The sequence below is a fragment of the Lacerta agilis genome, chromosome 1 (assembly GCF_009819535.1).
Source record: "Lacerta agilis isolate rLacAgi1 chromosome 1, rLacAgi1.pri, whole genome shotgun sequence".
NCBI lineage: Eukaryota > Metazoa > Chordata > Lepidosauria > Squamata > Lacertidae > Lacerta > Lacerta agilis.
This window is the reverse complement of record NC_046312.1, coordinates 38,549,240-38,576,616: the sequence shown is the minus strand read 5'-3', so window position 1 is coordinate 38,576,616 and position 27,377 is coordinate 38,549,240. Positions and strand designations below refer to the sequence as shown.

Below are 27,377 nucleotides of genomic sequence, written 5' to 3'. Positions count from 1 at the left end.
AGAGGCTTGTAAGATTATTTATGTGAGCAGCTTCTGTAATGCAAATTTGTGAGCTGAAGGAACTAGCACCTGTTCTTATTGTTAGCTGAGCTGATAAAGTAATGTAACTACACTTTACAAACTGTAAATATGTATGTAATATTTAAAATTGACCAAGCATGATTTTCTAAAACCTATGTGAACTGTGTTGATTCTTAGAAGCTATACACTAAACAAGAACAATCTAGGGAACATAGAAATGAAAAGCTAAACTGACACATCTGGCAAGTATGCTTTTTCCTTTGCAAACATTTGCCCTCCTTCAGCAATCTTCTTACAGGCAGCAGAGTTTTCTTTCTGGGCAAACCTACAAAGTATCCAGTCAAAACTAGTATTAGAGTAGTTGGTCTATTTGTAACACACCATTTCCCCTTCTCCTTGTCATCTGAGCACCGATGGCAGTGGTTTCCACAGTTGCAATGAAGTGTTCTCTGGGGCAGGCCTCCTTTTCTGCCCCAAAACATGGAGGGGACACCCCCTAAACCCTATGGGACAGTAGGATTTCACCTTAAACTAACCTTCTGTAAGAATCTTTGAATGTTAACTGAGCCATAGACTTGGATTCCATTTTGTCTCGCACATTGTTTTAACATCTGCATGCCAATGGTGTGAGGTTTTGCATGACTGTGTCATTAGTAGGCAGGTGGTACCTGATTATAGCTTACCTTCTCAAATCCCAGTGAGGCAGTCAGATCTCTGAATGGGTGCTTAGAGTGAGTTATGAGATTGAGGAAGGTTGAGTTTGTTTAAGAAAAGCATGTTAATGATCAGTAAATATGGTAGTAGATAGGAGAGGCTGCCCTGGGTAAGATGCTGCTTGGAAGTGCTACCCGGGCCCAGGTGAGCAGTGATGAGTAGGAGTGCATTTTTCAAGTTACATGTGGGGCACTAGTTGTACCCTTTCCTAGGAAAACAAAGACCTTGCCCTCAACATGCATGTATTGGTAAACCTAGATTTGATTAGCTTAATGAGCTCTATGGGGAAATGTAGTTGAGGACTGGGTGGAAAGCTTAGTTTGTCCTGAGTGCAGCAGACCAAGCTAATAAGAAGAAATAATAATAGTAAGAAGAAGCAAATTACATTGACCCTAAAAAGAGCTACATCTGGACTGGTCGACTAATTCATTTGTGGGCAGATTTCAGATTTTTAAAGGCCTGAAAAGTACTGACTTTTAAAGGCCTAAATGACGTTATCTGAAGGAAGCCCTTCACATTCAGTATGAGTCTCTGCTAAGAATGCCAAAACTGAGGTATAAACAGGGTGTGACTTAGACTAGAGCCTTTTCAGTGGCAACTCTTCCCAGAGAGCCACCTCTTGCCAACTGTGTTACTATTTTTGAAGAGCATTTGATATAGTTGCCTTTCTGAGTTGGGCTGAAATTTAACCTCGATGAACGATTGTTTTTTATGATTCTGCACTGCTTCGTCATTCAGTAATTTTATATTGACTCAGGATATTTGGCTAGACCAGAGTATATAAAATAAATGAAGGTCATAATTCTGGGGACAGTTGCATGACAGTGAGCCTTGTGGAACTCACTGGGATTTATCTTGGGGTGAACTCCCATAAGCTTAGGCTGTGGTTTTATCCTCTCAAGCAGCTGCATGCATGGTTTGTGGCAAGGCTGTGGTGCCATAAGAACAATACTGTTAACAAGTACTGTTTTGTCCAGGAAACATAGGTATGGGTCTTCTCCAGTGCAAGCAAGTGCATGTATTAATGCTCTAGCACATGCATGGCAGCCGTTTCGAACTTTTTGAAGGACAGTATCTGGACATTCAGCTGTCTGTGGGTGGTATTCACCTGACTCACCCTCGTTTCCTCAGCATTCTTTGTGCCAAATACACAAGCCAAAGCAACACAAACCTGGCACCTTGTTAGGCCTGTTGTCTTATATTTATGCCAGTCACCTCACATTTACTGTTGTTCAAACAAGATGAAAATAGTAAAATAAAAAAGTATTAGAAATACATCATAACACCAATTGTGTGTTATTTTTCTTTAAATAAATTGCTTTCATTGACCGTGATATATGTGAAGCTATGACAATCAAAGAAACTGATCTATAAAATGTACAGGCTATAAAGGTTGGCTAAAGTGCAATTTTTTTGTTTGTTTGATATTTATTAAAATTAAGTTACACAGTAATTTTTTTGTGCTCTATTCTTAAAACTATCTGTGGTACCCTTGGGTCTGGCAAGAGCATCCAGAGACTTTTGGTTCTTAGCTGACCAGCCAGATGCAATTCCCATGTTTATTTTTGGCTTAAGGTGCCAAGATTTCCACCCTGCCTCTCTCAGTTCCATGCAGAGAATGTTTCTTAATGCAGGTGCACCCCACGTGGTGACAGCTGGTATTTACCATCAGACAGACACGAAGGATTGAGAATTAACTGCATCCATCAAATTAGAAACATGCTAGTTCTTACATGATGCCAAAGAACAAAGAACAACTGTCCGTATGTAGATCACATTTGTAAGAGAACCCCAAGCTTCAGATGAATTATGATAATCTCTTGATCTGCCTTTCTAACTTTCTGCTTTCTCACAGTAATCTACTTCAAACTCCTGATTATGCATCAGGTGGGCGAAATGGATAGAGGTCTTTCTTCTTTCCTCATAAAGCAAAAACTGGAGCCATCCAATGAAGCTGAATATTGGAAGGTTCAGAGCAGACAAAAGCAAGCACCTTCACACAGGGCATGTAGTGATGGCCACCAGTGTACAGCTTTAAAAGATTAGACTAATTCATGGGGGATAAGGATGTCAGTGGCTATGTTCTGCCTCCAAATACCAGTTGCTGTTGCACTCAGGTTCTGCTTATGAGATTCCTATAGGCCTCTAGCTTTCGGCATGATCCAGAAGGGCTTTTGTATTCTTACCAGAGATGAGGCATCTTTTTCAGCCTGAGGGGCCACATTTTCTAGGGCTGCATGCAAAAATTGACCATGGCCACTCTACATTTGCACATTCTGCATGCAAAGCTGATGTTCTACCACTGAGCTATGACTGTGCCTTCCTGGAGATCTGGGGGGGGGGGGGTGCAATTGCCAGCTGTGAAGGGAGACATGGAAAAACTCTGCTTATGATGCAATGTTCCAGAAAAGCTTGCATAAAGATTATTAAAAAAAAAATAGAAGTTGCCCTGATCTACCACATTGTGATATTTAATTTCAAGCACCATTGCCACTGCTCCTCCCCATACTGCTGGTTCCTGATCACAGGCCTGTCCCTCTTGCAGACTGCAGCTATCCAGTGGTACTCAATGTACAAAAAGCTACATGGATGACAGCTTTACAGTACTTTTATTTCTCAGTGCTCACAGGTGTAAACAACCTATTTCTTAAACACAAAATACTCTCCAGTTGGTTGTCAAAAAGCATAAGGTTTTCACTAGGTCCACAAGCATTTTTAAAAGGAAAGTGTTCAAACATAAATGGAATTGCTCTTAACACAAAACTATTTACAGAAAATGTGTTTCACAAAATACACTTCAGGTTTAAAACGTACAAAAAACTGATTTATAGAAACGTTCAGAAATCAAGCAAGTTTAATTTATTGCATTTTTTTTTTTAGGTTGACAAGACACACCTGTATAGGAATCAAAACTGCCAGTAATTTACTGTTTTAACTTTCTGGTGAAATATATTGTGATTTGCAAAGAGCAAGGAATGTTTTAAAACAATTAGTTTACGTTTTAAAAAGCGGGGTAGATGTCTTAGGGTGGAATTTACTTAATGAATGCTGTCAATGGAAGCCCTGTGCAAAGACTTTCAGGCTTTCCCCAACCTCTGGCTCACAGAACCCCAGAACAGCATGCAGGGAAGGAGAGGGGGTGGCTCCATCTGGCAAGCTGATCATGCTTGGGCAGAGAGAATATTGGTAATATTCCACCCTTAGCTTTTTTTCTCCTAGCTGGGGATAGTTGTACAACCTGCTCTCCATATATAGCTAACTAAAAACACAAACTCTGTACTATCTAACAGCTAGAATGAGCTTACGATATGTGTAAGGCAGAAGGACAAAAACTCGTTTTTCTCCCAGGGAAAGAAATGCAGGAAAGAGGCCCCAACTAAGATACAGTGGAACTTCCGTTTTCGAACGTAACCCATTCCGGAAGACTGTTGGACTTCCAAAAACCGGGGATCAATGGGCAGTCGGCAAAATCCATTGAAAAAACGGAGTAACACACCTCAGAAGCCGTTCTACTTCTGAGACGCGTTCAAAAACGGAAGCAATTACTTTTCGGCGTTCGGGTTCCGAATTGTTCGGTTTCCAAGATGCTCGAAAACTGAGGTACCGCTGTACTATTCTTCTGCTTTCTCTAGTGGTTAGCTTTGTCAAATATTTCCAGCCCCCGTGCTTACTTAGATACTGCTAGGAAGCAAGGATGGTGTAAGTAAAGAATGATATCAGGTGGGAGGGGAAAGTTGCAAGGACATTTCCAGGCCCATGCACACACATTTCCTCCTTCCTTCTAAACATCCAACTCTGGTAGAACACACTGGGAACCAGTTAGTTTTATTGTAAGTTCATGGTCTAGGTCAATTTTATGGAACTCCTGGTGTTTGGAATTTTGTCTTAACAGTATTGGTTATTGTCCAGTATTGGCAATTATGCTCACCACACAAAGTGGTGTGAAAAGCCTTCATTTCAACTTAGAAGCAGCAAGAGTTGGTGGGCATCCTCCCAGCAGTCTTGCTGTACTTCCTGAATCATCCTTAGCTACAAGGTTAGGAGGAAAGTTTGGTGCAAGAGGCCCCACCTCTTGGAGAGGAGAGAAGAGGGGGGGGGGAGTTACCGGCAGCCGCTGCTCAGAGGTGGGTCTCTGTGTCCCACCATCAAGCATCAGCAGAAGCTTGCACTATCCCCCTTTCTTTCTCACAGGAAAGAGAAGTGAGGAGATGAAGACACCTTCAGCTGCTACTCAGCAGAGAGACTTGGCCATGCATCAGCTGAAGCTGGAATACTTCCCTCTGGTGTTTCCTACAGGAAAGGAGGAATCTCTTTTTGCTGCTGGGAGAAGGTGTTTGCTTGTAGCCAGCCAGCCGGCAAGCAGAAATAACCTGGCAATCACAATTTTTGGCTTGGCTAGCAAGGCCAACCAAAAATGCCGACCTCCAATTATGGTCACTGCAAAAAAAATACAGACTCGCATCCCCCCAGCATTTTCATGGAAACCTCCTGCAGTTTTAATTTTGAATCGGATAACATTACAGCTAGTATTCATTTTTTACATTTTTCATATGAAATTGGAGGCCAAATCTATCATACAATGCTTCCCATGTTCTTATTTATAGGAGGGAATCACTGCAATTTGAAAACTTATGAAGAAAATCAATTTTAATTTTATATTCTGTTTTATTTTGTTAATGCTCATGTTTCCAAAGCTTCTCATATTACATAAAAATCCAGATCTCAAGAGTCAAAAAAACTCAATTGCTTCTTTAACCGCTATTTTACACTTTAAACATTTAAGGCCATTGCACACATGGAACATTTTCTACATAGATATCACTTCTATACAGAAAACCCCACATGTTCTCTGGGCTCACAGTCTCTCACAGACCCCGCATATTCACCTAACAGGAACTCCCTGCTAACCATGGTTTTAGATCGCATATAAATCATCACATCTGACAAATGCACACATGTACATCCGATCTCATAAACGGAAGTCGCATGTGGAGGAAAGCTATCATGTGCAAAGTGATTTATAGGGAACCGAATATTGTAATTTTCAAAAAAAGCATGAAGAACGTAATTCAAATATCATGCTGCAAAGACAGCTATAATTTATCCCAGATTCCAAATGAACAGTTTGTGTCAGTTAACATTTAGTGGTATCAGTATCTCCTGTAGCCTCCTCCCCCTCCCCTTCCACCATATGACTCGCCATACCCACCTCTCCCACTGTAGCCTCCTCCCCTCCCTTGAAAACCACCTCCTCCTCTCCAACCTCCACCCCCTCCCCCTCCTCTACCACCACCCCCTCCCCCCCAGCCACCTCCTCCTCCTCCTCCTCCTCGACCTCCTCTTCCACCTCTACCACCACCATCTTGTCTCTTCTGCCAAGGGGGCATTTCAGGTGGTGGTGGATCAATTTCTGTTGGTCTGCCTCCACGATCTGGTACTCTTCCCATCAAGACCTGCATTGGAAGCAAACGCCATAAATTTTATTTTATTACATTTCTATTCCATATTTCCTCCATCACTGAGCACATGGGGCTTCCAGGGGATGCTCTCCTATCAGCGCTCTGAGATCTACAGGTACAGTGAGGGGGGGGGGGAAAGTATTTGATCCCCTGCTAAATTTGCCTGTTTGCCCTATGACAAAGAAATGATCAGTCCATAATTTTAATGGTAGGTTTATTGTAGCTGTGAGAGACAAATAACAACAGGAAAAGCTGAGCTGAGCTTAGAAGCACCTGCTGTAAGGGAGAGGTCTTACCTGTAATCCCAGCTCGTTACAGTACCTGTACAAAAGACACCTGTCGACAGAAGCAATCAATCCAGCAGATTCCAAAGTAGCCACCATGACCAAGACCAAAGAGCTGTCCAAGGATGTCAGGGACAAGATTGTAGACCTGCACAAGGCTGGACTAGGCTACAAGACTATTGCCAAGCAGCTTGGTGAGAAGGTGACAACAGTTGGTGCAATAATTCGCAAATGGAAGAAACACAAAATAACTGTCAACCTCCCTCGGTCTGGGGCTCCATGCAAGATCTCATCTTGTGGAGTTGCAATGATCATGAGAACGGTGATGAAGCAGCCCAGAACTACACGGGGGAAACCTGTCAATGATCTCAGGGCAGCTGGGACCATAGTCACCATGAAAACAGTTGGTAACACACCACGCCGTGAAGGACTGAGATCTTGCAGAGCCCGCAAGGTCCCCTTGCTCAAGACAGCACATGTACAGGCCCGTCTGCAGTTTGCCAATGCACATATGAATGACCCAGAGGAGAACTGGGTGAAAGTGTTGTGGTCAGATGAGACCAAAATTGAGCTCTTTGGCATCAACTCAACTCACCATGTTTGGAGGAGGAATGCTGCCTACAACCCCAAGAACACCATCCCCACCGTCAAAAATGGAGGGGGACATATTATACTTTGGGGGTGTTTTTCTGCTAAGGGGACAGGACACCTTCACCGCATTGAAGGGACGATGGACAGGACCATGTATCGTCAAATCTTGGGTGAGCACCTGCTTCCCTCAGCCAGGGCATTGAAAATGGGTCAAGGATGAGTATTCCAGCATGACAATGACCCAAAACACACGGCCAAGGCAACAAAGGAGTGGCTCAAGAAGCACATTAAGGTCCTGGAGTAGCCTAGCCAGTCTCCAGACCTTAATCCCCTCGAAAATCTGTGGAGGGAGCTGAAGGTTAGAGTAGCTACACATCAGCCTCGAAATCTTACTGACTTGGAGAGGATCTGCAAAGAGGAGTGGGACAAAATACCTCCTGAGATGTGTGCAAACCTGGTGGCCACCTACAAGAAACGTCTGACCTCTGTAATTGCCACCAAGGGTTTTGCCACCAAGTACTAAGTCATCTTTGCAAAGGGATCAAATACTTATTTCACTCATTATAATGCACATCAATCTCTGACTTTTGTCTTCTGGGTTTCTGGGGTTTTTCCTGTTGTTATTCTGTCTCTCACAGCTACAATAAACCTACCATTAAAATTATGGGCTGGTCATTTCTTTGTCAGAGGGCAAACGGGCAAATCTAGCAGGGGATCAAATACTTTCTCCCCTCACTGTATAGGGTGGTATAGAAATTTTATAAATAATGCAATAATAGTAATAAAGCCAGAGGAATTCAGATTCCTCAGTGCACAGTTACCAACCTCATTAGATTACCAGGAAGACATTCAATTATTAAGCACTTTACACATTAGACATGTTTACTGGCATATTATGAATGGTTGGGTCAGCTCAAGAAGGCTGTTTGGAAAATCATACCTTATTAATTGAGCAAATGGTATTTTCTCGTGACGATCCACTGCTTGTTCTTATGATCTTCGACAAGTCTTCTCGAGCTGCTAGAAGATGGGCTAATGAAATAGTTGATTTAGGAGACAGTCCATAACGTTTGGGTTGATAAATCCTTGCAATATCATCTGTTTTCACCTTAAAAATAAATGTAGACATATTGCAGATTTGCAGAAATATTAAAACAAAAGTGGGGAGCACTTTAAGTTTACACTTATGTCCAATATGCCATGTACTCCTTTTTGCAGTCTAGTATCACATAAGGTCCTTGCAACAAGAGGAACAGCTGGCCGAACGCCTTAGCAACATTTGTCGCTATTTAAGTAATGCTATAGATGAGGAAGGTTGCAGTTAGGGGGTAAAATGAATCATGCATGCATTCAGAGCTTTATTTTAAGGTGTTGTTGTTTTTGCTTCATAGCTCCCACTGCCAAAATTGCAAGCCAATTTTCAGTTTAAGCAGCAGCTTGTCTCTTCAGCTGCCAGCACTCATGCAGAAGGAATTTCAAAGAAACTGCAGTTGCACACATAGTTCTTGGCTATATGTATACCTTTGAACTGGTATTTATAACAGAAAAATGTCTAATACAATCCCTTTAAAAAACCCAAAAACCGACTATGCCCTTGAACATAGAGAGAAACCAGGAAATGGGATTCTCTCTAGTATTTACAATATAAAACTGTTATATTAACAAATTGTGCATCATCAATTAAATGCTTAGGGAACCACAGGAGAGTCAGCTACCAGGAAGTTGACGATAAAACATGTTTACCTTTGCTCTATCGGACCAACCAAAGGACTGTACAGTTACGTCTAAGCGCTTCATTAACATACGACGACGGCATTCATATTCACTGAGAAGAGTCTTGTTTATTTTTTCCAACCTTCCCTATGGCATTGGAGCACAAAACAGTTCAATAGCAGTCTAAAATACAGAAAATACTTTAAATAGTCACAACACTTTTCAACTGCAGATGCTACAAATTTCTTATTTTATGTCAAAAATCAGAGAAGAATGCATTCACTTTTGATCCAAATAAAGACAGAAAAGCAAAAAGCAGCACTCAATTTCAGCAGGTATTTGTATGTTATTGAATATAAAAGTGAAAAAAACTTAATTTTTACCATTTGATCTGGATTCAAAGGAGTTTTAAGCAGAGATTTGCCCACATAAGTGTTTGGAATTTTTGATAAAATGTCCTTAACCTGAAAAAGTAAAACATATATATATATTTATATAAAACCAATTACAATAATCCTGTGTATCTACATAGTGACACTAAAGTACAATAGAATTTTCACAAAGACAATTGGATCCTTTCTCTCAATGTCATCTTATGAGATGATTCACACAGGCAGGCCAGATGCTTCTTCCCCCTCACCACATGACTGACTCCTCCTGCCTGTGCCCAAGTATGGAAGAATGCTGTGTTCCCTGGCTGGTTCACTTAGGAGTGAAACACTACCTTTATTCTTCAGCTGCTGTTGTGAGAAGATGCTAGGTGCTGCAGCCAGAATAAGCAAGGGGACAGCAGTGTGGAGAAGGTCAAAGGGCAGGCAAAACAGCTACAACACATAAGAGCTGCTACAGTCATCTAGACTTCTTTCTGGGTTCCTGTGCAGATTTCTTCACACATGAAGGGACATCTAATGAGGAAAGGGGTTGTATGGCTGTCCTTACCAATGCAGGCTCCATCCCTACCATCCACACCTGAGTGTGAGGGGGAGGGGAATAATAGAATCACAGAACTGTACTTGGGAGGGACCAGGAGGATCATGTAGCCTAACTCCCTGCAATGCAGGAATCTTTTGCCCAAGGTGGGGCTCTATGGTCAGCAACTATGCAGGCTTCCCCTGGTGCCATAATTCCTTCCGGCTTAACAAAAACATAGGGCATTTCAGAGCAACTACTAGCTGTGCCATTCTTCTAGAAAAAGGGGTGAGCCAGTGTGGTGTAGTGGTTAAGAGCGGTAGGCTCGTAATCTGGTGAACCGGGTTCGCGTCTCCGCTCCTCCACATGCAGCTGCTGGGTGACCTTGAGCTAGTCATACTTTTTTGAAGTCTCTCAGCCCCACTCACCTCACAGAGTATTTGTTGTGGGGAAGGAAGGGGAAGGAGAATGTTAGCCGCTTTGAGACTCCTTTGGGTAGTGATAAAGTGGGGTATCAAATCCAAACTCTTCTTCTTCTTCACCATGAGCACCTCCCTCTTTGTTTTAGAATGGCAATAGTGCCCACCTGAGAGGTGCCAGAACTCACCTGAGAGGTGTTGGAACTGAGTTCTGGCGAGTTCCCACTGAAAAAAGCTCCTAAGCAGGTACCCTATCTACCTGTCACCCTGAGAATGCCCTTTCAACTCCTTGACAGGGGACTGGGGCTGTGGAGGTGTACAAAACTAATACCATCGGCACTCAAATGTAGAAAATACACACTGTACCTTTGACTCTATACTGCTTAATAAGACCGGAATATCAGAAGATGAAGGTGATGACTTTGGCAGACCCAGGACGTCGCAGATCATTTGGATTTCCTGGTGGATGTCATTATTCTTCGTCAAATGAGAACTTTTACGCTCTTTCAATTTCAGTATCTGCAAAGCCTGAAGTTCTGTGCTTAAAAATACTGAAGGTGGGGGGAAAAGATATGTAAAAGCTAGAGAAGGATCCGTGCATGGGTTTCAATAAGAAAACTGGTAAAATTAATGCTCTCTGGTCAGAACTGGGTGGGGATGTAAATATGAAAATTAAACAAGATGCAAAGAAAAAAAATGGAAAAGAATTTAAAAGCCATGTCAAGGTTACGACTTTTTCAACCCAAGGGCTGCAGAGACCAGGCAATGAGCAACCTCGCAGGGGCCACATGCCAATGGCTGGCAGGACCAGAGGCAAAAGTGGGTGGAGCCACAGATGGGTGGAGACCTTTAGAAAGTGGGTGGAGCCTGACCTTTGGAATACTGCCTGCTGCACTGCCATGCAAAAGTCAGAGAGATCTTCCCTTCCACCCATTTCTATCCAGACAAGCAAGAGGCATTGTTTCAATCCAATGACACATTTCAGCCAGTAAAAGCACTTGAGGGCAGGGACAGTGAGGGGCAGTGTTTGGGGAGTGGCCTGAGAAGAGTCCCAGGGGGCAAACAGAGGGCTGAAGAACTGCATTTGGTTCCTGGGTTCCACACCCTTGTGACAACTATTGCACATATTAATGTTTTAAGTAATAATGAACTATGAAAAATGCATCTGAAATATATTTTGATATAAACTTCCTTTTCAGATTATAAATTATCAGTCAATAATTTAATGACGTGTTAGGAAATCCACATCTAGAGAAAGAATTGCCCCCTTTCCCCCCTTAATCTGTTGGTTGGCTCATACTGACCAATCCCGTTGTAATTACTTGGAGTAAGATTAGCAAGAACCAGGCTGCACTCTTGAAAGGAGCATCTGGAAATAATGTTTGGCCGATTCCAAACAGAGCCCAGGACACACAAACCTTTCTCTGCCCAGTAATAAATGAAGAAATGTAACAGGGTAGAAGAAGTCAGCAGTGGAAACCAGCCCTGTGACTTCTTGACAGGCAGATATACGGCAGCATAAAGTGGACCTTTTTTTTTGTTCAGTTGTAAACTATTGTACAGTTGTAAACTATAGGTTTCAAACATTATTCTGTGCTGCCATGCGGCTACTGCAATGCATAAGACTGGATGCAGGCTATACAGTGCCAGAAAAAGTGGGCCTTTTCTGTCTCCAGAATGCTCCGTGAAACAAAACAGCCACCTGTAAAACTGCAAACAGAAAGACTCTGGTAACTTACACAGGACTTTAAGACAATCTTCTTTATTTTTTAACCGCTCTTTAATTTCTCCAGACACAAGTGTTGAATATGGACAAGCCAGCTCTTTTAAAAAGCCACTCATCTCAAGCTGTAAACTTTCAACGTCTTCACCACCTTTAACAGAACATAGAGGAATAAAAAGTCATACACTTAAAAAACCCTCATATCAGGCTCCAGCTCTGGTGCTTTAAACAATAGATGGGAACCAGGTGAACGAATTCAGAAAAAAATATATCATACAAATTGCTCTTAAGATTTTAAAGTAACATTTTGCTGGGGAAAAAACTAATTTTAAAAATAAGAATAATGTGATGCTCTGAACTAATATCATATCCTCCAGAATTAAGTCAGTCCAAACAAAAAGACAGAACGAATGGCACAGAAAAGACAGAATGAATGGCACAGAAACACAACTCGAATTTATTTTTGTGCAGGGTATTTTGTCTTTTGCATCAGCAAAGAACAAGTATAATCCCATTACTGTATTGGCCCGAATATAAGCTCACCCGAATATAAACCACACCTTTAAAATTGGAGGGGGGAAAGGAAAACAAGAAAAAAATACCCGCTTCATTCCTTGCTGCTCCTGGCTGCATACCGGGGGTGGGGGTGGGGGTGGGGGGAGCTGCACTGTGTTGCGTTGCCAGGGCCTTTCCCCTTCTTTCCTTGCTCTCTCCCTTCCCAGCCTTAGGGGAGAGGACGGGGGACTACATGTAGGGGTTTCTTATTTTCACATTTGCTGATACCAAAGCAGACTTTATATTAAATGTGTGTGCCACTCCATGTCTAATTTTCCACAATTCCAGTATGCAGAGGGAGCCTTCATAGATACAAGAGGTTCCCAGTTCTGCAGTTTCACAAGCAAGAAGGCGACTGAAATTGGCACAGTGTATGTGTGTAGCTAATATGTTTCTCTCCACTGCCTCAACTCACATGTGATACCTTTTCTGCATTCCATTCATTACACCTTTGCAGGGAGAAGTCAGGTACCTTTCCTGCTTTAATGTGTTTGAGTTTAGGTTCAAGCAATGAAGGCTTTAGGGTCATGTTCACTAATATAAAAGAATCCTTTTAATTTTTTGTGTAAATGATCAGTTCAACTCTGTTCAATCAGGTGACAAAACAAACACAATTTCCCCCCTTCGATAATACATCCAGTTCCACAGGTCAGAAACTGTAGAAGCATCACTACTTCTCTTCATTAATCATGTTAATATCACAGCAGAATGTCAAAAATCATTTCAAATATCTCCACAACACATTTATTTCCAAAGTGAAACATTCATGAGATGTTTATAGATAAATTACAAAATGGAAAGCTATGACAAACACACAAACAAGATTCCAACAGATTAAAATCAAAATCATGCCAAATTACCAGCTGTTGAGGAGATGCTTTCTTCCAAGTCACACAACGGCTGTATTTGGGAACTTAACCAAACACAAAGATCACAGAAGTCTTGTGAAGCCAGACCACTCTCAGCTGCTTTATTAAGGGCATCTTCATCCAAAAGAGGGCCTTTGTACCTGGGGAGCAAAACATATGACCTAACTACAGGAATTAAAATTTAAAAGTAGAAAAAAATGTTTCACTGTGGAATTCATTCAGTCATTCACAAATATTCCTTTATTGAAAAGTAAGAGTGTATTATTGTTGGATAGTCGAGTGTGCGCAATTAAAGTGCTTGTGAATCAAAAATAACTTTTTGTTTACCCATTTTTTAAATGTTTAATGCAAACAGAACTTCAATATGGACATGTTTTAGTGACAACAAATCTGTACAATATGCAGAGGAGTGCCTAATGTAAAATTACGCCTCTCAACATTATTTTGTGTAGTAACAAAAGAATTGGCTTGGGGTTTTTTGGCTGGGGGATGGGGAACAACTTTACTTCTTACCATTTTTTTTATTATTTATTAAGGCCGCAACCAAATGTTGATTATATGAGTTTTATTATAGAATAAATTCACATATGGGATAAAACTATTTCTGAATAATATGTTTTCATCTTAGAAGAACCATTCCTCCTGTGTGTGAGAAATGAGAATGCCTCTTTTAACATGCATTTATATGCACACTGTATTCAAATAATTTAAAAAAATCAAAATCTTCTGCCTGATTAATCAGAGGCATTTTTTAAAGTTAACTACAAGTTTGTAAATTTGTTGCTGCAAATGGATGGAAATCCCAGGGCAGTTGTTGTACAAACATTTTTAAAGAAAGTTCAGCAATGTTTCAACATGTTGCCAATAACTGTATCAAATGCCAAGCATAACTTCACACGTTGCATTCCAAGACATACACCTAGGTTATTCTAAATGCATCATGCAGACTATGTAGTACTTCCAAGTATCAAAGGCAATATGCCTTTGACTAGTTGTTTCTGGAGAGCAAAATTGGGGAGCTTGTGGGCTTTCCATCTGGTTGGCCGCTGTTAAAACGGGATGCAGGCCCAGATGGGCTTTTGCTATGAACTTTCCAGGGTGTTCCTAAAAGCTTGAACTGTAACAAGCACCTATAACATTACTGGATACATGTGAACTTCTGATTCACCTGCTACTCCATACAGAATCCAGCAAGTACAGTACAAGCCAACGCACACAGTTATGCATGCAGTATTGTGCTGCTGCTGCGTGTAAAATCAATAAAAAGAAAGCAACATTTCATGTAATTAAGAACGAAATACAAAAATTCATTTAAAACGCCCATTTGTGAAATGCAAGCACACGCTAAGAGTTTACAGTTGCAACATTTGAGCCTGCCTATATAATCCTAGCCCCAATGCATTGTGCCTTTTTTTTTTTTTACACACTACTCCAATGCTTGTTGGATGGAATCTCATTTTGAGCCTAGTTTCGTCACATGCCAACTTCTCATTCAGGGAAAACACACATGTGGCATGAAGAAGATAAAAAGTCCCTGGAATATGGTAGCATGCGTGGCAAACTATAAAACCTGTGGTTCTTCCATCACAAGATGTACATTTTCTTCCCCATCAAGAAAGCACAAGTCAGTGCAGTTAAATAAGTTTAAGGCTGCAATAACTAAGTAACCTTACTTGGAAGCTGTGACACTGAAACCGTAGGTCTTTCTTCCTTGTGATCATGTTAGGAGGATTGGGCTGCCAGTGGGACATCAGTATATACCGGTAATCATTTGTAGCCACTGATTTTTACTTTCAATTACTGAAAGACTACTATGGTGTTCTACTAACCTAACTTCCAGCTATTCTTTTTTTTTTTTTAAGCATACCTTTTGCATGTATTACCAAAGTTATTTGGTCAAAGCGGGAGCACTCCTATTCAACCAATCAAATTAGCACACATTTGGAAGCGATAAATATTACTGCAACAGAGCCGACTCAGCAGTTGGTACTCAGTGAGCAATCAAGACTCTGCGCCTGTTAAACAGATGACGCTGCGAAGGTGAGGAACAAACGTCTACCTACTCTTATTATTCCTTAATACTTGGATATATTATTATTATTATTATTATTATTCATAATACCGCCCTATACCCGGAGGTCTTTGTTTTCTTTTTTAAACCTGTATTCACAACAAACAGTTTGATTTCTCTCCCAGTCTTTGATTAGCGGAATCAAAGCAGCAGAGATTTTTGGAAGCGTGTCACGCGTGCGCGCGCAAATGCTGCGCTTCGTCCACCCCGGGATCCACGAACAATTCTCCCACGCACACGTGGGTCAAAGTGGAGGCCAAGGGGAAGCCCGGGATTTCAGAGGGAGCGAAGGCACTGGCGGCGAGTATATAAAAGGGGTGCTACTACTGCATTGAAAAGGGGTGCCTTGATTTGAACCGGATTGCATGTGCATCCCCGAGCGGCCCCCCTTTCCAGCCGGCCTTCCCGACCACCTCTCTGCAGGGGTACCCCAGCCCCTTGCTCCCCCCCCCCCCGATCTCCGCGTCGCCTTCGCCCCTCTCACCCCAGAGCCTCGAGCGCGTCCAGGATGTCGCACTCCATTTTCAGATCCTCCGCCGGTGCCTTCATTGCCCGCAGCCGCCTCGGCCCCGCCCCCATCCGGCGCGCCGCTCAAACGGGCCCGGCTACCCTCCTGCTGCCCAGCCATTTGGTTCCTCCTTGCAGTTCAAGCGCCTTTACAGATCAATCCCGATAAATCCGCACCGTTGCTAGGAATTTGGAAAAGGGAGGAAGGAAGAATCTTGCACGTTGGGTGTGCATGATATTCCGCATAAGCAGCAGCAGCAGCACGAAATCTGTTCAGAGAGCCGCCTTAGATTAGGCGGAGTCAGCTCCTCAACTAGAGTGTGCAAACTTTCTTGCAAAGCCTGCTAGATTCAGTCTTTATTTCCCCATCATTGCCGGATTTACGTATAAAATAAACAAGCTATAGCTTAGGGCCCCACTCTCTTGGGGGCCCAAAAAAATTTAAAGGGAAAAAACCACTGGATGTCCATTTTAAAAATATAAGATAGAAAACAAATAAAATAAAACCTACATACAGCAACAGTGGCAATTGGCTATTAGGTCCATAAATTACCATATAGCATATATTCAACACAAAAAACAGAGACAATTTGTTGTTGACAAAGGACAGCTGGACATACAAAGGGCCCCATTACCTTCAGTAGCGGCCCTGCCAATGTTTAACATTTGCCTGTTGCCCTGATGACATGCGTCTACACTCTGTTGGTCTTGTTGAGTTCAAAGCAAGGACATAAAAACGTTCCTTTTAACCAGGCCTTTGGTTGATTTGATTTGATTGACATCCTATGCCCTTTAAAATGTGCTGGGGGTTTTGGGGGCGGGGGGAGGGTGTTATTGGGTTGTTTTTATTTTGGTTATGTATTTTGTGGTTTTATGGGGCGGTATATAAATTCAATTAAAAATAGAAAAAAGAATAACACTAGATAAATAGGCACAGAACTGCAGCCTAATTTTCCCCGTTCAACACGAGCGTCTTCGGAAAAGGTTAAACAAATGTGCGGTTACGTGAACATCAGTGGATATGTGAATAAGAATGTTTGCTTAAAGAAAAACAAGCACATTCTCTTAAAAAATGGATAATATACTTGAATGGCAAGGAGAGAGGCAAAAGCCTAGAACTTGATTCATTTTCTGTCTAATGGGGCAATAAAGAACTGGGCCAAAACTAATCAAATTAATTTCAGTAGCTAAAGAGGAAGAGGTCAAAGTTTCTACACTTAGGCAGGAAGACCCTGCTGCACAAATATAAGATGGGGGACACCTACTAGTAGTACTTGTGGAAATGATCTATAAGCTGAAGATGAGTCAGTCAACAGTGTGATGCAGACCCCAGAATTTTGACTCTCTTTTGCGGAAAAAGGTTCCTCATCCCTGGAATACAATATTGTCTCTCTGAAAGCTTTTGTCTGTTGGCGGCTGTGTTTGTATGAGAGACTTCCATCAGACCACAACTATGTTTAAGGCATGAGCCATTGAAGTTCTGAAAAATATAGTGTTTTCCTTCTCTTTGAAGGCGGTAAATCCCTGATTGAGTTTCCTATACTTAAACATCATTTTAATTAGCGTGAAGGAACATGCTAACGCTTCGCTACCCCAAGGCTATTTTTAAAAATATCAAAGCTTTCAGGTTATAAAGATAGGTTGGATTATATTAGTTCTGCAGGGTACATTTAATTTGTTGTTAGATTATGTTGCAGATTAAGCTGTCACAGGAAACTGTCTTGTCAAAAGCCTGATGAGTAGGTATCATCACAGTGGCATGTTTTTGATCTCTGATTAAGCTTCACACCTCTTGGAATGCAGGTCTGAACAACTCTCTTTCCACTCTACAAAGGAACTGGTCAGATAGGTGTTTTGTTTCTCCTTGTCTTTATGGTATTCTACATCTTAGTAATAAGCCTGGGATGATTAATACAGTACTTTTATTATATTTCGGGGGAAAGCTGATAAAATGACTGGTTATGCAATCTGAACAACTATCCAGATCATATATGGGCTGAATTCACCATGGGCAAATCACTGAAGTCTTTCCACGATTTATTTCTGTTTAAATAATTCTCTGTACAGTACTGAGCAGAAAATTATCAGCCACTGGAGGGCATCACAGTGTTAGTAGCAAAGAGAAGAGAAGGAGAACTTGAAAAACAGTACCCCTGACAGTTAAGTCCAGTCGCGGACGACTCTGGGGTTTCGGCGCTCATCTCGCTTTACTGGCCGAGGGAGCCGGCGTACAGCTTCCAGGTCATGTGGCCAGCATGACTAAGCTGCTTCTGGCGAACCAGAGCATCGCACGGAAATGCCATTTACCTTCCCGCTGGAGTAGTACTTATTTATCTACTTGCACTTTGATGTGCTTTCAAACTGCTAGGTGGGCAGGAGCAGGGACCAAACAACGGGAGCTCACCCCGCCACAGGGATTTGAACCGCCAACCTTCTGATCGGCAAGTCCTAAGCTATGTGGTTTAGACCACAGTGCCACCAGTGTCCCTCCCTTAGTAAATCCCATTGATTTCCATAAGGCTTGCTTCCAGGAATAGCACTGCACCCCTCAGTTGCCCTATTCAGTTTTAAAAACAATTTAATAAATTTCAAAATACAGTATAAAAGATGGTGATAGTTTTGAAAGCACATGGTGGTTTATTGTTAGAAAAACAGATGAACTAAAAAGAGAAGTCCTCTTCTTAAATGTTGGTGACCAGAGAATTTAAGCTAGTGGTTAGATTTTAAAAATAACAACTAACCAACAAAGATTTAATTGAGTTACATTAAGGTATTCTTAATGATGTTCTATTTCATGCCTACTCTTTTTAAACTCACATTTAAAAGATTTTTCTCTAAATGGAATTTTCTTTAAATGCCCAGAGTTTTTAAAGAATAAGAGTTCACAAGGAACCCTTGAAAAGGATGGCTTGTAGGATTTACTATGAAATCCAAATCTATACTTTGAGCTGATTCTCTAATAGCGTCACTTGAAATGAAAGGTGTTGGCTAAAACAGCCTTTTTGACAATGCCACACAGAAAACAAGACACTTGCTGCACTGAGAAAGGCAAGGAGCGATGCCCAGCAGATTGCTAGACAATGTGCCAGTGACTGCTGGCTAAAGCTGTGTCAGAGCATTCAACTCTCTGCTGACAGCGGCAACACTCACAAAATGTACAAAAGCATGAAGATGGCCTTTGGATCAATGGTCAGAAAAACTGTCCAACTGAAAACCATGTCTGGAAAGATCCTCACAGATCACAGCAAGCAGATGAAGTGATGGGTAGCACACTATCAAGAACTGTACTCAGCATGGTCTTCGCCACAGCAATTGACAGCTTTCAGCCTGTTTGGAAGAGCTAGATATTCCTTCCTCCCTTGAAGAATGCCATCAACTCTCAGGCATGTGGTAAAGCTGGACTCATCTCCTCCCTCATGATGCACCTCCATGGCCTTCTCTTGCAGCGCTGGAAAACAGTGCCACAAGACACACACAACTCCAGCATTGTGACCCTTTACATGGACAAAGGTGTCTGCCACCTTTGTGTAACAACTACTGTGGAATCTCCCTGCTGAGTACTGTGGTGAAAATACCAACTCTGTGTTATAAAGATGTCTGCAGACATAACACGGAGGCTGGCAACATTAACCCTGCCTTGCGGCAATCCCCTGCAGACGATTGCAATGCCTGGAGACAGTCAGGTGTTGTATCCACAGCAGTGACCAGAGGAAAAATGACTGCCAGGAGGAGCACAGAGAATAGAAACGCCAGGGTGCATCTGCCCCAGTGAAACTGGACTGCTTCATCTGCCTCAGCTGCAATAAAAACATGACTCTCCCATACTGGTCTCTACAGTTTGACTTTCGATACACTCTTCCATTGACTCTCTCTCTCTCTCGAGAGAGAGAGACAGATGCCAACAACAATGAGATGCACTGGCGCCAACTCCTGGGGGCCCTGGGGACTTGGTCATGCACAAAATATTTGCAGTGGATACCTGTCCTCCACCCCTGCTGCTGCTGTGTACCAACTGCAGCTGCCACATGCACCCGCCACTGCCGGCTGCTTACCTTTGGTGTTCTGGCGTCATGGCAGCAACAGGGCTGGGGCTTGTGCCTCCATCGTGGGGCCTTTGTTGGGGTTCGCTGCGGCACAGACATGCTTATGGGATGCAGCTGCAGCAGGCCCCAACAGAGGTCCCACGGTGTAGGCATTGGCCTAGTCACTGCCAATGTGTTGGAGAACGCATGCGTACCACAATGTCGTGACGTGACGTCATGACATCATGGCACGCATGGGCTGCGCACCCACGGTGTGGCGCCTAAGTTGGTGTGCCTGAGGAGATGGATGGTTGAATAGCCTTAATGATGCCTTTGAAACAGTTTATACAGTGGAACCTCGGTTGTCAAACGTAATCCATTCCGGAAGACCATTCGACTTCCAAAACGTTCGACAACCGAGGCGCAATGGGCCGTCAGCAAACTCGACTTCTGAGGTGCGTTCAAAAATGGAAGCAATTACTTCCAGGTTTTCAGCATTCGAAAACCGAAACATTCGACTTCCGAGATGCTTGAAAACCAAGGTTCCACTGTATATATACATAATAATGGCCATTTTTGTATTTTAGGCCTATTAGCGGTACTAAGGAACTTTTTGGGTGTGTCTAACAAACATGGATTAGCTTCAACTTTGCATCTTTCCCACTGAAATCAACAGGATTAAAAAGTTGGATCGTGCTCTTATGTTCCACTAGCTCAGTGTATGGAGCTTATCTGTTCTTCATCCCTAACCAACTGAAATAAAACAAAAGCAGACATGCTGTGACATTGGCCTCTTCTGTAGCCAAACTCATCCAAGTGCAGTGTATGTTCCTTCCCATATTTCTCATTTTACTTTTAAAAATAAAATAGTCCATATGGTGTGAATCATTTTACTGAACCATCCAACAGTTCACAACATGATTTAAATTGATGTTGCTGGGTTGTTGCTGTTTTTAAATTTGCACTTGAGCCTTAATGCAAATGTTGTTCTGAGAAGAATAGCATTAACAACTGTTTGTCTTGGGCTGGGTCTTTATACCAACATGTGTTTAGAAATACATGTTTTAAGAGAAATTCTGTTTTAAAATAAGTATTTAAATTAATATTGCAATGCAGATTTTGTTTGTTTCTATTAAGTTGCGGATTGAGTGGAAATGGGATGGAACTGACTTTAAGAAAACACCTGAAAAAGTGGTGCAATTATGAATCGAATGACCTGCCTATTATTAATTAATTAATTAAATTTATATACTGCCCGTCACCTGAAGATCTGAGGACTATCCAAAAGATAAAAATACAGGACAAAAGCACAAAATAAACAGTTTAAACAAAAACCAAACCAAACAATACCCCCCTATTTTTTTTAAAAAAGGCTGTAGGACAGGGGTAGGCAACCTAAGGCCCGTGGGCCGGATGAGGCCCAATTGCCTTCTCAATCCGGCCCACGAGCGGTCTGGGAATCAGCGTGTTTTTACATGAGTAGAATGTGTCCTTTTCTTTAAAATGCATCTCTGGGTTATTTGTGGGGCCTGCCTGGTGTTTTTACATTAGTAGAATGTGTCCTTTTATTTAAAATGCATCTCTGGGTTATTCGTGGGGCATAGGAATTTGTTCATCCCCCCCCCAAAAAACAAATATAGTCTGGCCCACCACATGGTATGAGGGACAGTGGACCGGCCCACAGCTGAAAAAGTTTGCTGACCCCTGCTGTAGAATATGAATCAGCCAAAAGCCTGGGGTGAAAAGGAACCTTTTCACCTGATGCCTAAAGATGTATAATGAAGGTGCCATATGAACTTCCCTGAGGAGAGCAATTAAAGGTAAAGGGACCCCTGACTGTTAAGTCCAGTTGTGAACAAGTCTGGGGTTGCGGCGCTCATCTCGCTCTATAGGCTGAGGGAGCCGGCGTTTTTCTGCAGACTTTTTCCGGGTCATGTGGCCAGCATGACTAAGCCATTTCTGGCGAACCAGAGCAGCACACGGAAACGCCGTTTACCTTCCCGCTGGAGCGGTACCTATTTATCTACTTGCACTTTGACGTGCTTTCAAACTGCTAGGTGGGCAGGAGCTGGGACCGAACAATGGGAGCGCACCCCGTCGCAAGGATTCGGACCACCGACCTTCTTATCAGCAAGCCCTAGGCTCTATGGTTTAACCCACAGCGCCACTCGCGTCCCTTGTGGAGAGCAATTAGCAGTATCCTATTCTGGGTAGCATCTGTATGTATATCTTTTGCACCTGACTTTATTTGGTAGATCTTGGGGTTCTGGAAAAAAATGAAAACATAGAAGATGTGACAAGCCTGAAGTCAGTCTACTCTTGTTCTAGAGTACAGTGTCAATACATGCAGAGCAACAGTGAAGCCCCAAAGGCCCAGCCAGCACACCATGTGGACTGAGCTTGCTCCCTAGACTGTGTCTCTGTCTCTGCCAAATCCTCTGAAATACACACTGGGGCTCTGGGGCAAATATGCAAGGACTCCTTGGCAGATATGCAGTGGTGGGAAACTTACCTGAAGGCAGATAAGTCTGAAAAACCCTGCGATAAAATGGCAAAGGTTGTTTTGCTAGGAAACCACTTGTGGCTCGACAGCAAGGCAGTAATATGAGGTATATATGAGACATCTTTTATAATGGGGCTTGACTCACAAGGCATGCTTCATCATTTGCTGCGAAATGTGTTCACAGAATATCGGAATAGTTTTTTAAATAGTTTCCATCTGTTATGCCAGGAAGTTGGCTTGGTGTGATCAGATTTGCTGTTTTTAAGAAATTGCCAGAAAGAACTTACCAGGCCGCAGCCTGAAATCACTTCAGAGGATTTGCACTCATATTTGCGGCTAAACCTGATATGTGTATATCGTGGTGTTCCTTAAGGATAAGCCCAGATAATACAAATGTGCCCTCATCTAGATCTGCCTTCCTCAACAGGCTCCTCCAGATTTTTTTATGACAGCAACCAGGGCCGTCTTAAGGAGATCGGCCGCCGTGGCGCAGTGATCCCTCCGGCGCCCCCAGTGTACCGCCTCTCCGCTGCCTCCCTCTCGCGCTTGCCGCCCCTCGGGAGGGGGGTGGGCGAGCAGTGGGTGAGGGGCGTGGCGCTGGAGTGGCGTGCGGCTCTGCGTGCCCTTCCAGTGCTCCCGGGATGGGAGGCGAGGGCGGCCGGCTTGCAGCCTGCCCAGGACCGGCATGGGTGGCTGTGGCTGTGCCGCCGGCGCGTGAGCACCTGGCCGACAGCCCGCCCTTGGGGGTGGGGGCAGGTTGGGGAGGGGGGCGGCCGGTATGCCGGTGGGCTCGATCCTTCCGGCACTCCCATGCGTCTGGGGCGTCCGGGGGAGAGCGCTGGCGACGCAAGCACTCGGCCGCCCATGGGGGCGGGGGGAGGCCACCGGCGGGGCCGCGCTACTCCCCCCCGCTCGCTGCGCTTGAAGACGGGGCTGTGCCACTGGTGCGCGAGCGCCCGTCCACCCACCCACCCGTGGGGTCGGGTTGGGGAGGGGGCACCCGGTATGCCGCACCACCAGCCCAAATGGACGAGACGGCCCTGACAGCAACTCTCCCTTAGCCCCAGCCAGCACCAGGTGATGGAAGCTGCTATCCAAAAATATCTGAAGGATACCAGGTTGGGAAAGGCTGCTGTAGATTACAGAATGTCAGATGCCGAGAGAAGACAGGCTAGGGAGAAGCACCACAATACAGCTAAATAAATGCATAAATTGGTGGACTCCCCTCTCATTCTTTTTATTGTGGCTGGGCTCATAAGACAAAGCTAAGGGAAGGAAAGTTTTCTATCTCTGCCTCCTGCCTGCAGACATCTGTGCCAACCCTCAAAGCCTTTCTGGAGCAGTGCTGTCCCTCTCAAACAATGGGAGATATAGGATGTGGAGAGCTGCCAAAAGGACTACCCCTAAACTAAGCATGGGTCTTAAATTAATGTATGGAAGTTGATGGGAGGAGCAACCTATGTCCCTTCCTACATTTCTTTGAAAAGCCCCCTGACTCTCCAGACAGGCTTTTTAGAAAGCGGCAGAGAAGTAGGAAGGAAACTTTCCTTCAGTGAATATAGGATCAAAGCCTTTATGTCCATCTTTCTGATTCCCCCATTTTCTCATTCTCTCATTGCCCCCGCCAATCTTTCTGCTTTACCCTCTTTCACCTCTTAAAATAAAACCTGAAACAAGCATAAAAACAAATCATACTGAGAAGCTAATAGTGAGCGCTTGTCAGGATGCTTTCAGTGGTTCCCAGCTGCTTGCCAAGGAAAGTATAAAGTCAAGGAATAGTTTCTTATCATCCTTTTTTATTTCAATCTTTACAGAGAGAGGCTATAGAACCCAGACTCTTGGATAATGTCATTGTCCCGAGTGAATATCCACCCCCGTCTCTCCCACTTCCTCATTCGTCATTCTCATCATCTCCTCTACAGGTGCTACTACATGCCCTCTGTCTTTGAGCTCTTTGCTCTCCTACTTTTAAGGTTCACCAGGTTCTGGGAGATGGAGGGTCTGGAATGCTTTCTAATGACAACGTGTCAGCCAGGTATTGCTCTGGCTCTCTCATGATTTCCCAACTTTCCCCCTCATCTGCCTCTGAGCTGTGACCTCCCTCAAATCCCTGTTGTAATTCTAAACTGTCTTCCTCTTCCTCCTCCCTGGAAGGGTTAGGATGGGGAGGTGGTCTCCACCATTCCTCCTCTGCCTAGTCCCTGACAGCACTGCATTGGTTGAATATGATTTGACCTCTCAGCATCTGTCAGGAAGAGAGCCATGGGCCTGCATAAAGGACTGTCACTTGCGCAACAGGACTTTCCCACCACCACCTTGCATGCCCACCACCCCTGAAATTGGCTCTCGGGGGGTCAGGAAAAAACCCAGAACAGTGCATGGGGAAAGGAGAGGGAGGATCATTCCACTGGGCAAACAGAAATACTTGCACCGATGAACCAATCAGAAGAGTGTGGCCCATGTGACCTAAGAGAATGGCGAGACCCATAGCATTGGAAACCACTGATGCCACTGGCTGATTAAGATAATCCACTAGGGCCTTCAAGGCCACCTAGGGCCAGAACCCAGAGTGTCTGAGGTGAGCCTGCTCAGGAACCATGAGCCATGTGGCAAATGAGATGTCAGGAATAGAGGACAAACCAAGAGACAAGGCCAAGGAGAAATCCAGATGTCAAGACAAGTCTCCACTGGAAAGCATGTAGCCCTTGCTGATCAAAAAGATCTAACAACTAGCCCGAGTGGGCAGAATCAGCCCAGAAGGTTCTTCACTGAAAAGGTGGCCACTTGCAGTTCAGTGGTTCACCATTTGGGGCAGCTGAACACGGTTTCCAGAGGCTCCTGACAAGTATGACAGTTTTGGAGAATGAACTGAACTTGCCCTGCATGTTTGCTTCACAGCATGCTGAGCCATCTGGTTTCACTTTAAACCACAAATTGCACTTTTATTAGTTTTTCTAATATAGCCTTCATGATACGGTTCAGACACCATAAACTCAACATTTCCCACTTCCTACTCTTGGGTCCTTGAGCTGGATCTACACAATCTATGGTCTTTTAAGTTGTACAGAGCCCACCAGTTGGTTCTACCCTATGTTTTTCATTGCAGGCAGGTAAAAAAAAAAAGGTGGGGGGAGGGACATTTATTAAGCACCTTGTAGGCTTCCACATACGACTGATGGACTGACTTTAGCTTGGTGGATCTCAAGTTGTGGAGGCCTAAAAACTGTTAGCATTTGAAATTTGAAGATATCCAAATACGGAGCTCCTGAACAGCCTGCGGTGGTACTTGTAGAGAAGGATTGCTACAGACACCTTTGAAACTGATTGCCAGCAACCCCTCTTTCGGACCAGCTGCGTCTATACCTGCCCCACACCGACATATATGACAACAGTGGGTGAGAACATAAGATGAGCCTGCTGGATTAGGCCAATGGCCCATCTACTCCAGCATACTGTTCACAGAGTGGCCAACCAGGTACCTATGAGAAGCCAGCAAGCTGGACAGGAAGGCAACAGCACTCTCCCCACTTGTGAATCTCACCAACTGGCCTTCAGAGGCATACTTCTATCAAAATTGGAGGTAGAACATAACCATAGTGACTAGTAGCTGCTTGTACCCAGCGCAGCTTGCCCAAAAAGTCAGATAAGTGTTTGGAGGGGCAAATGGGGAGGCCCACTGCTGCTCTAATGGCTAGAAGCAATTGTGCAATAGCATCAGTAGGAGCTCACACATCTAGAAAAAAAGGACTTGCATTATGCAAGTTGATTATATATTATAGGATCTGTCTGTACTTAACAAGCAATGCCTACCTTACCGTGCTTTTCCCCACTCACTCACCCTCACACATTTTTACATAGACAAATGCATATATACATCTTGGTGGCGTGACTCATATACATAATGAGATGTGGGTGTGTGGAAGAGGGTTAATTCTGAGGCTCTCTCTGCTGGATGATTCATTGATGTTCCTTCCTCAATAAACGAGTCACCCATCCATAGCACAAGCTGGTAGATAGAAGAACTATGCTGCAAGGCATATAGGAGCAGATTATTTTTAGGAAGTTTTTGTAGCTCAAGTCAACTCACCCACCCCACCTGGGGGGGGAAAGCATTTTGTTTTTGCACAAACCTTATTTTCTCTTTCAGTTGTTGATGCTAAAATGTGGGTGGCTCTTTAAACAATGAAGTCACATGGCATCACCTAGCAACTTGAGGTTCATAAATAGCTAACCATCACATTTCCCCCACCCTTAGCAGTTCCCCCTTGAAGGAAAACACAGATGTACCATATTATGAGCAAAGGAAGGAACTATTGGGATGAGGTAATAAAGGTGAATTTTGATCTTCAGTCCTCTAGGTAAATGCAACGTAAAAAGTAAAGGTAAAGGGACCCCTGACCATCAGGTCCAGTCGTGTCCGACTCTGGGGTTGCGGCGCTCATCTCGCTCTATAGGCCAAGGGAGCCGGCGTTTGTCCTCAGATAGCTTCCGGGTCATGTGGCCAGCATGACTAAGCCGCTTATGGCAAACCAGAGCAGCGCACGGAAACGCCGTTTACCTTCCCGCTGGAGCGGTACCTATTTATCTACTTGCACTTTGACGTGCTTTCGAACTGCTAGGTGGGCAGGAGCTGGGACTGAGCAACGGGAGCTAACCCCATGGCAGGGATTCGAACCGGCGACCTTCTGATTAGCAAGCCCTAGACTTTGTGGTTTAATGTGGAGCACCCTTAAAGAAGAGTAAGAAGAAGAGTTTGGATTTGATATCCCGCTTTTCACTACCCAAAGGAGTCTCAAAGCGGCTAACATTCTCCTTTCCCTTCCTCCCCCACAACAAACACTCTGCGAGGTGAGTGGGGCTGAGAGACTTCAGAGAAGTGTGACTAGCCCAAGGTCACCCAGCAGCTGCATGTGGAGGAGTGAAGACACGAACCCGGTTCCCCAGATTACGAGTCTGCCGCTCCTAACCACTACACCAAACTGGCTCTCGAAGAAAAGAAAAAAGTTTACTCTAAAAT

At 43.7% G+C, this 27,377-nt stretch overlaps 1 protein-coding gene across 1 annotated transcript; it reads right to left on the bottom strand.

Moving 5' to 3' along the window:
- Positions 1-5,376: 5,376 nt before the first annotated feature.
- Positions 5,377-15,899, bottom strand: FAM98B (family with sequence similarity 98 member B). Its single transcript, XM_033144714.1, has 8 exons — positions 15,813-15,899; positions 13,249-13,397; positions 11,850-11,984; positions 10,477-10,661; positions 9,166-9,246; positions 8,813-8,929; positions 8,010-8,177; positions 5,377-6,188 (listed from the first exon to the last, which is right to left on the bottom strand). Exons 1-8 carry the CDS (start codon positions 15,875-15,877, stop codon positions 5,886-5,888), a joined length of 1,203 nt encoding a protein of 400 aa, XP_033000605.1. The 5' UTR covers positions 15,878-15,899; the 3' UTR covers positions 5,377-5,885.
- Positions 15,900-27,377: the final 11,478 nt, after the last annotated feature.

What these genes read in the sequence shown, in the direction of transcription:
- FAM98B (XM_033144714.1), bottom strand. Translation starts at nt 15,877, where the DNA reads ATGAAGGCACCGGCGGAGGATCTGAAAATGGAGTGCGACATCCTGGAC. An exon ending in AAGCATCTCCTCAACAGCTG is followed by an intron (nt 11,985 to 13,248) that starts GTAATTTGGCAT and finishes GTTCTGTTAAAG; the next exon opens with GTGGTGAAGACGTTGAAAGT. An exon ending in CCATTTGCTCAATTAATAAG is followed by an intron (nt 6,189 to 8,009) that starts GTATGATTTTCC and finishes CTTCCAATGCAG; the next exon opens with GTCTTGATGGGAAGAGTACC.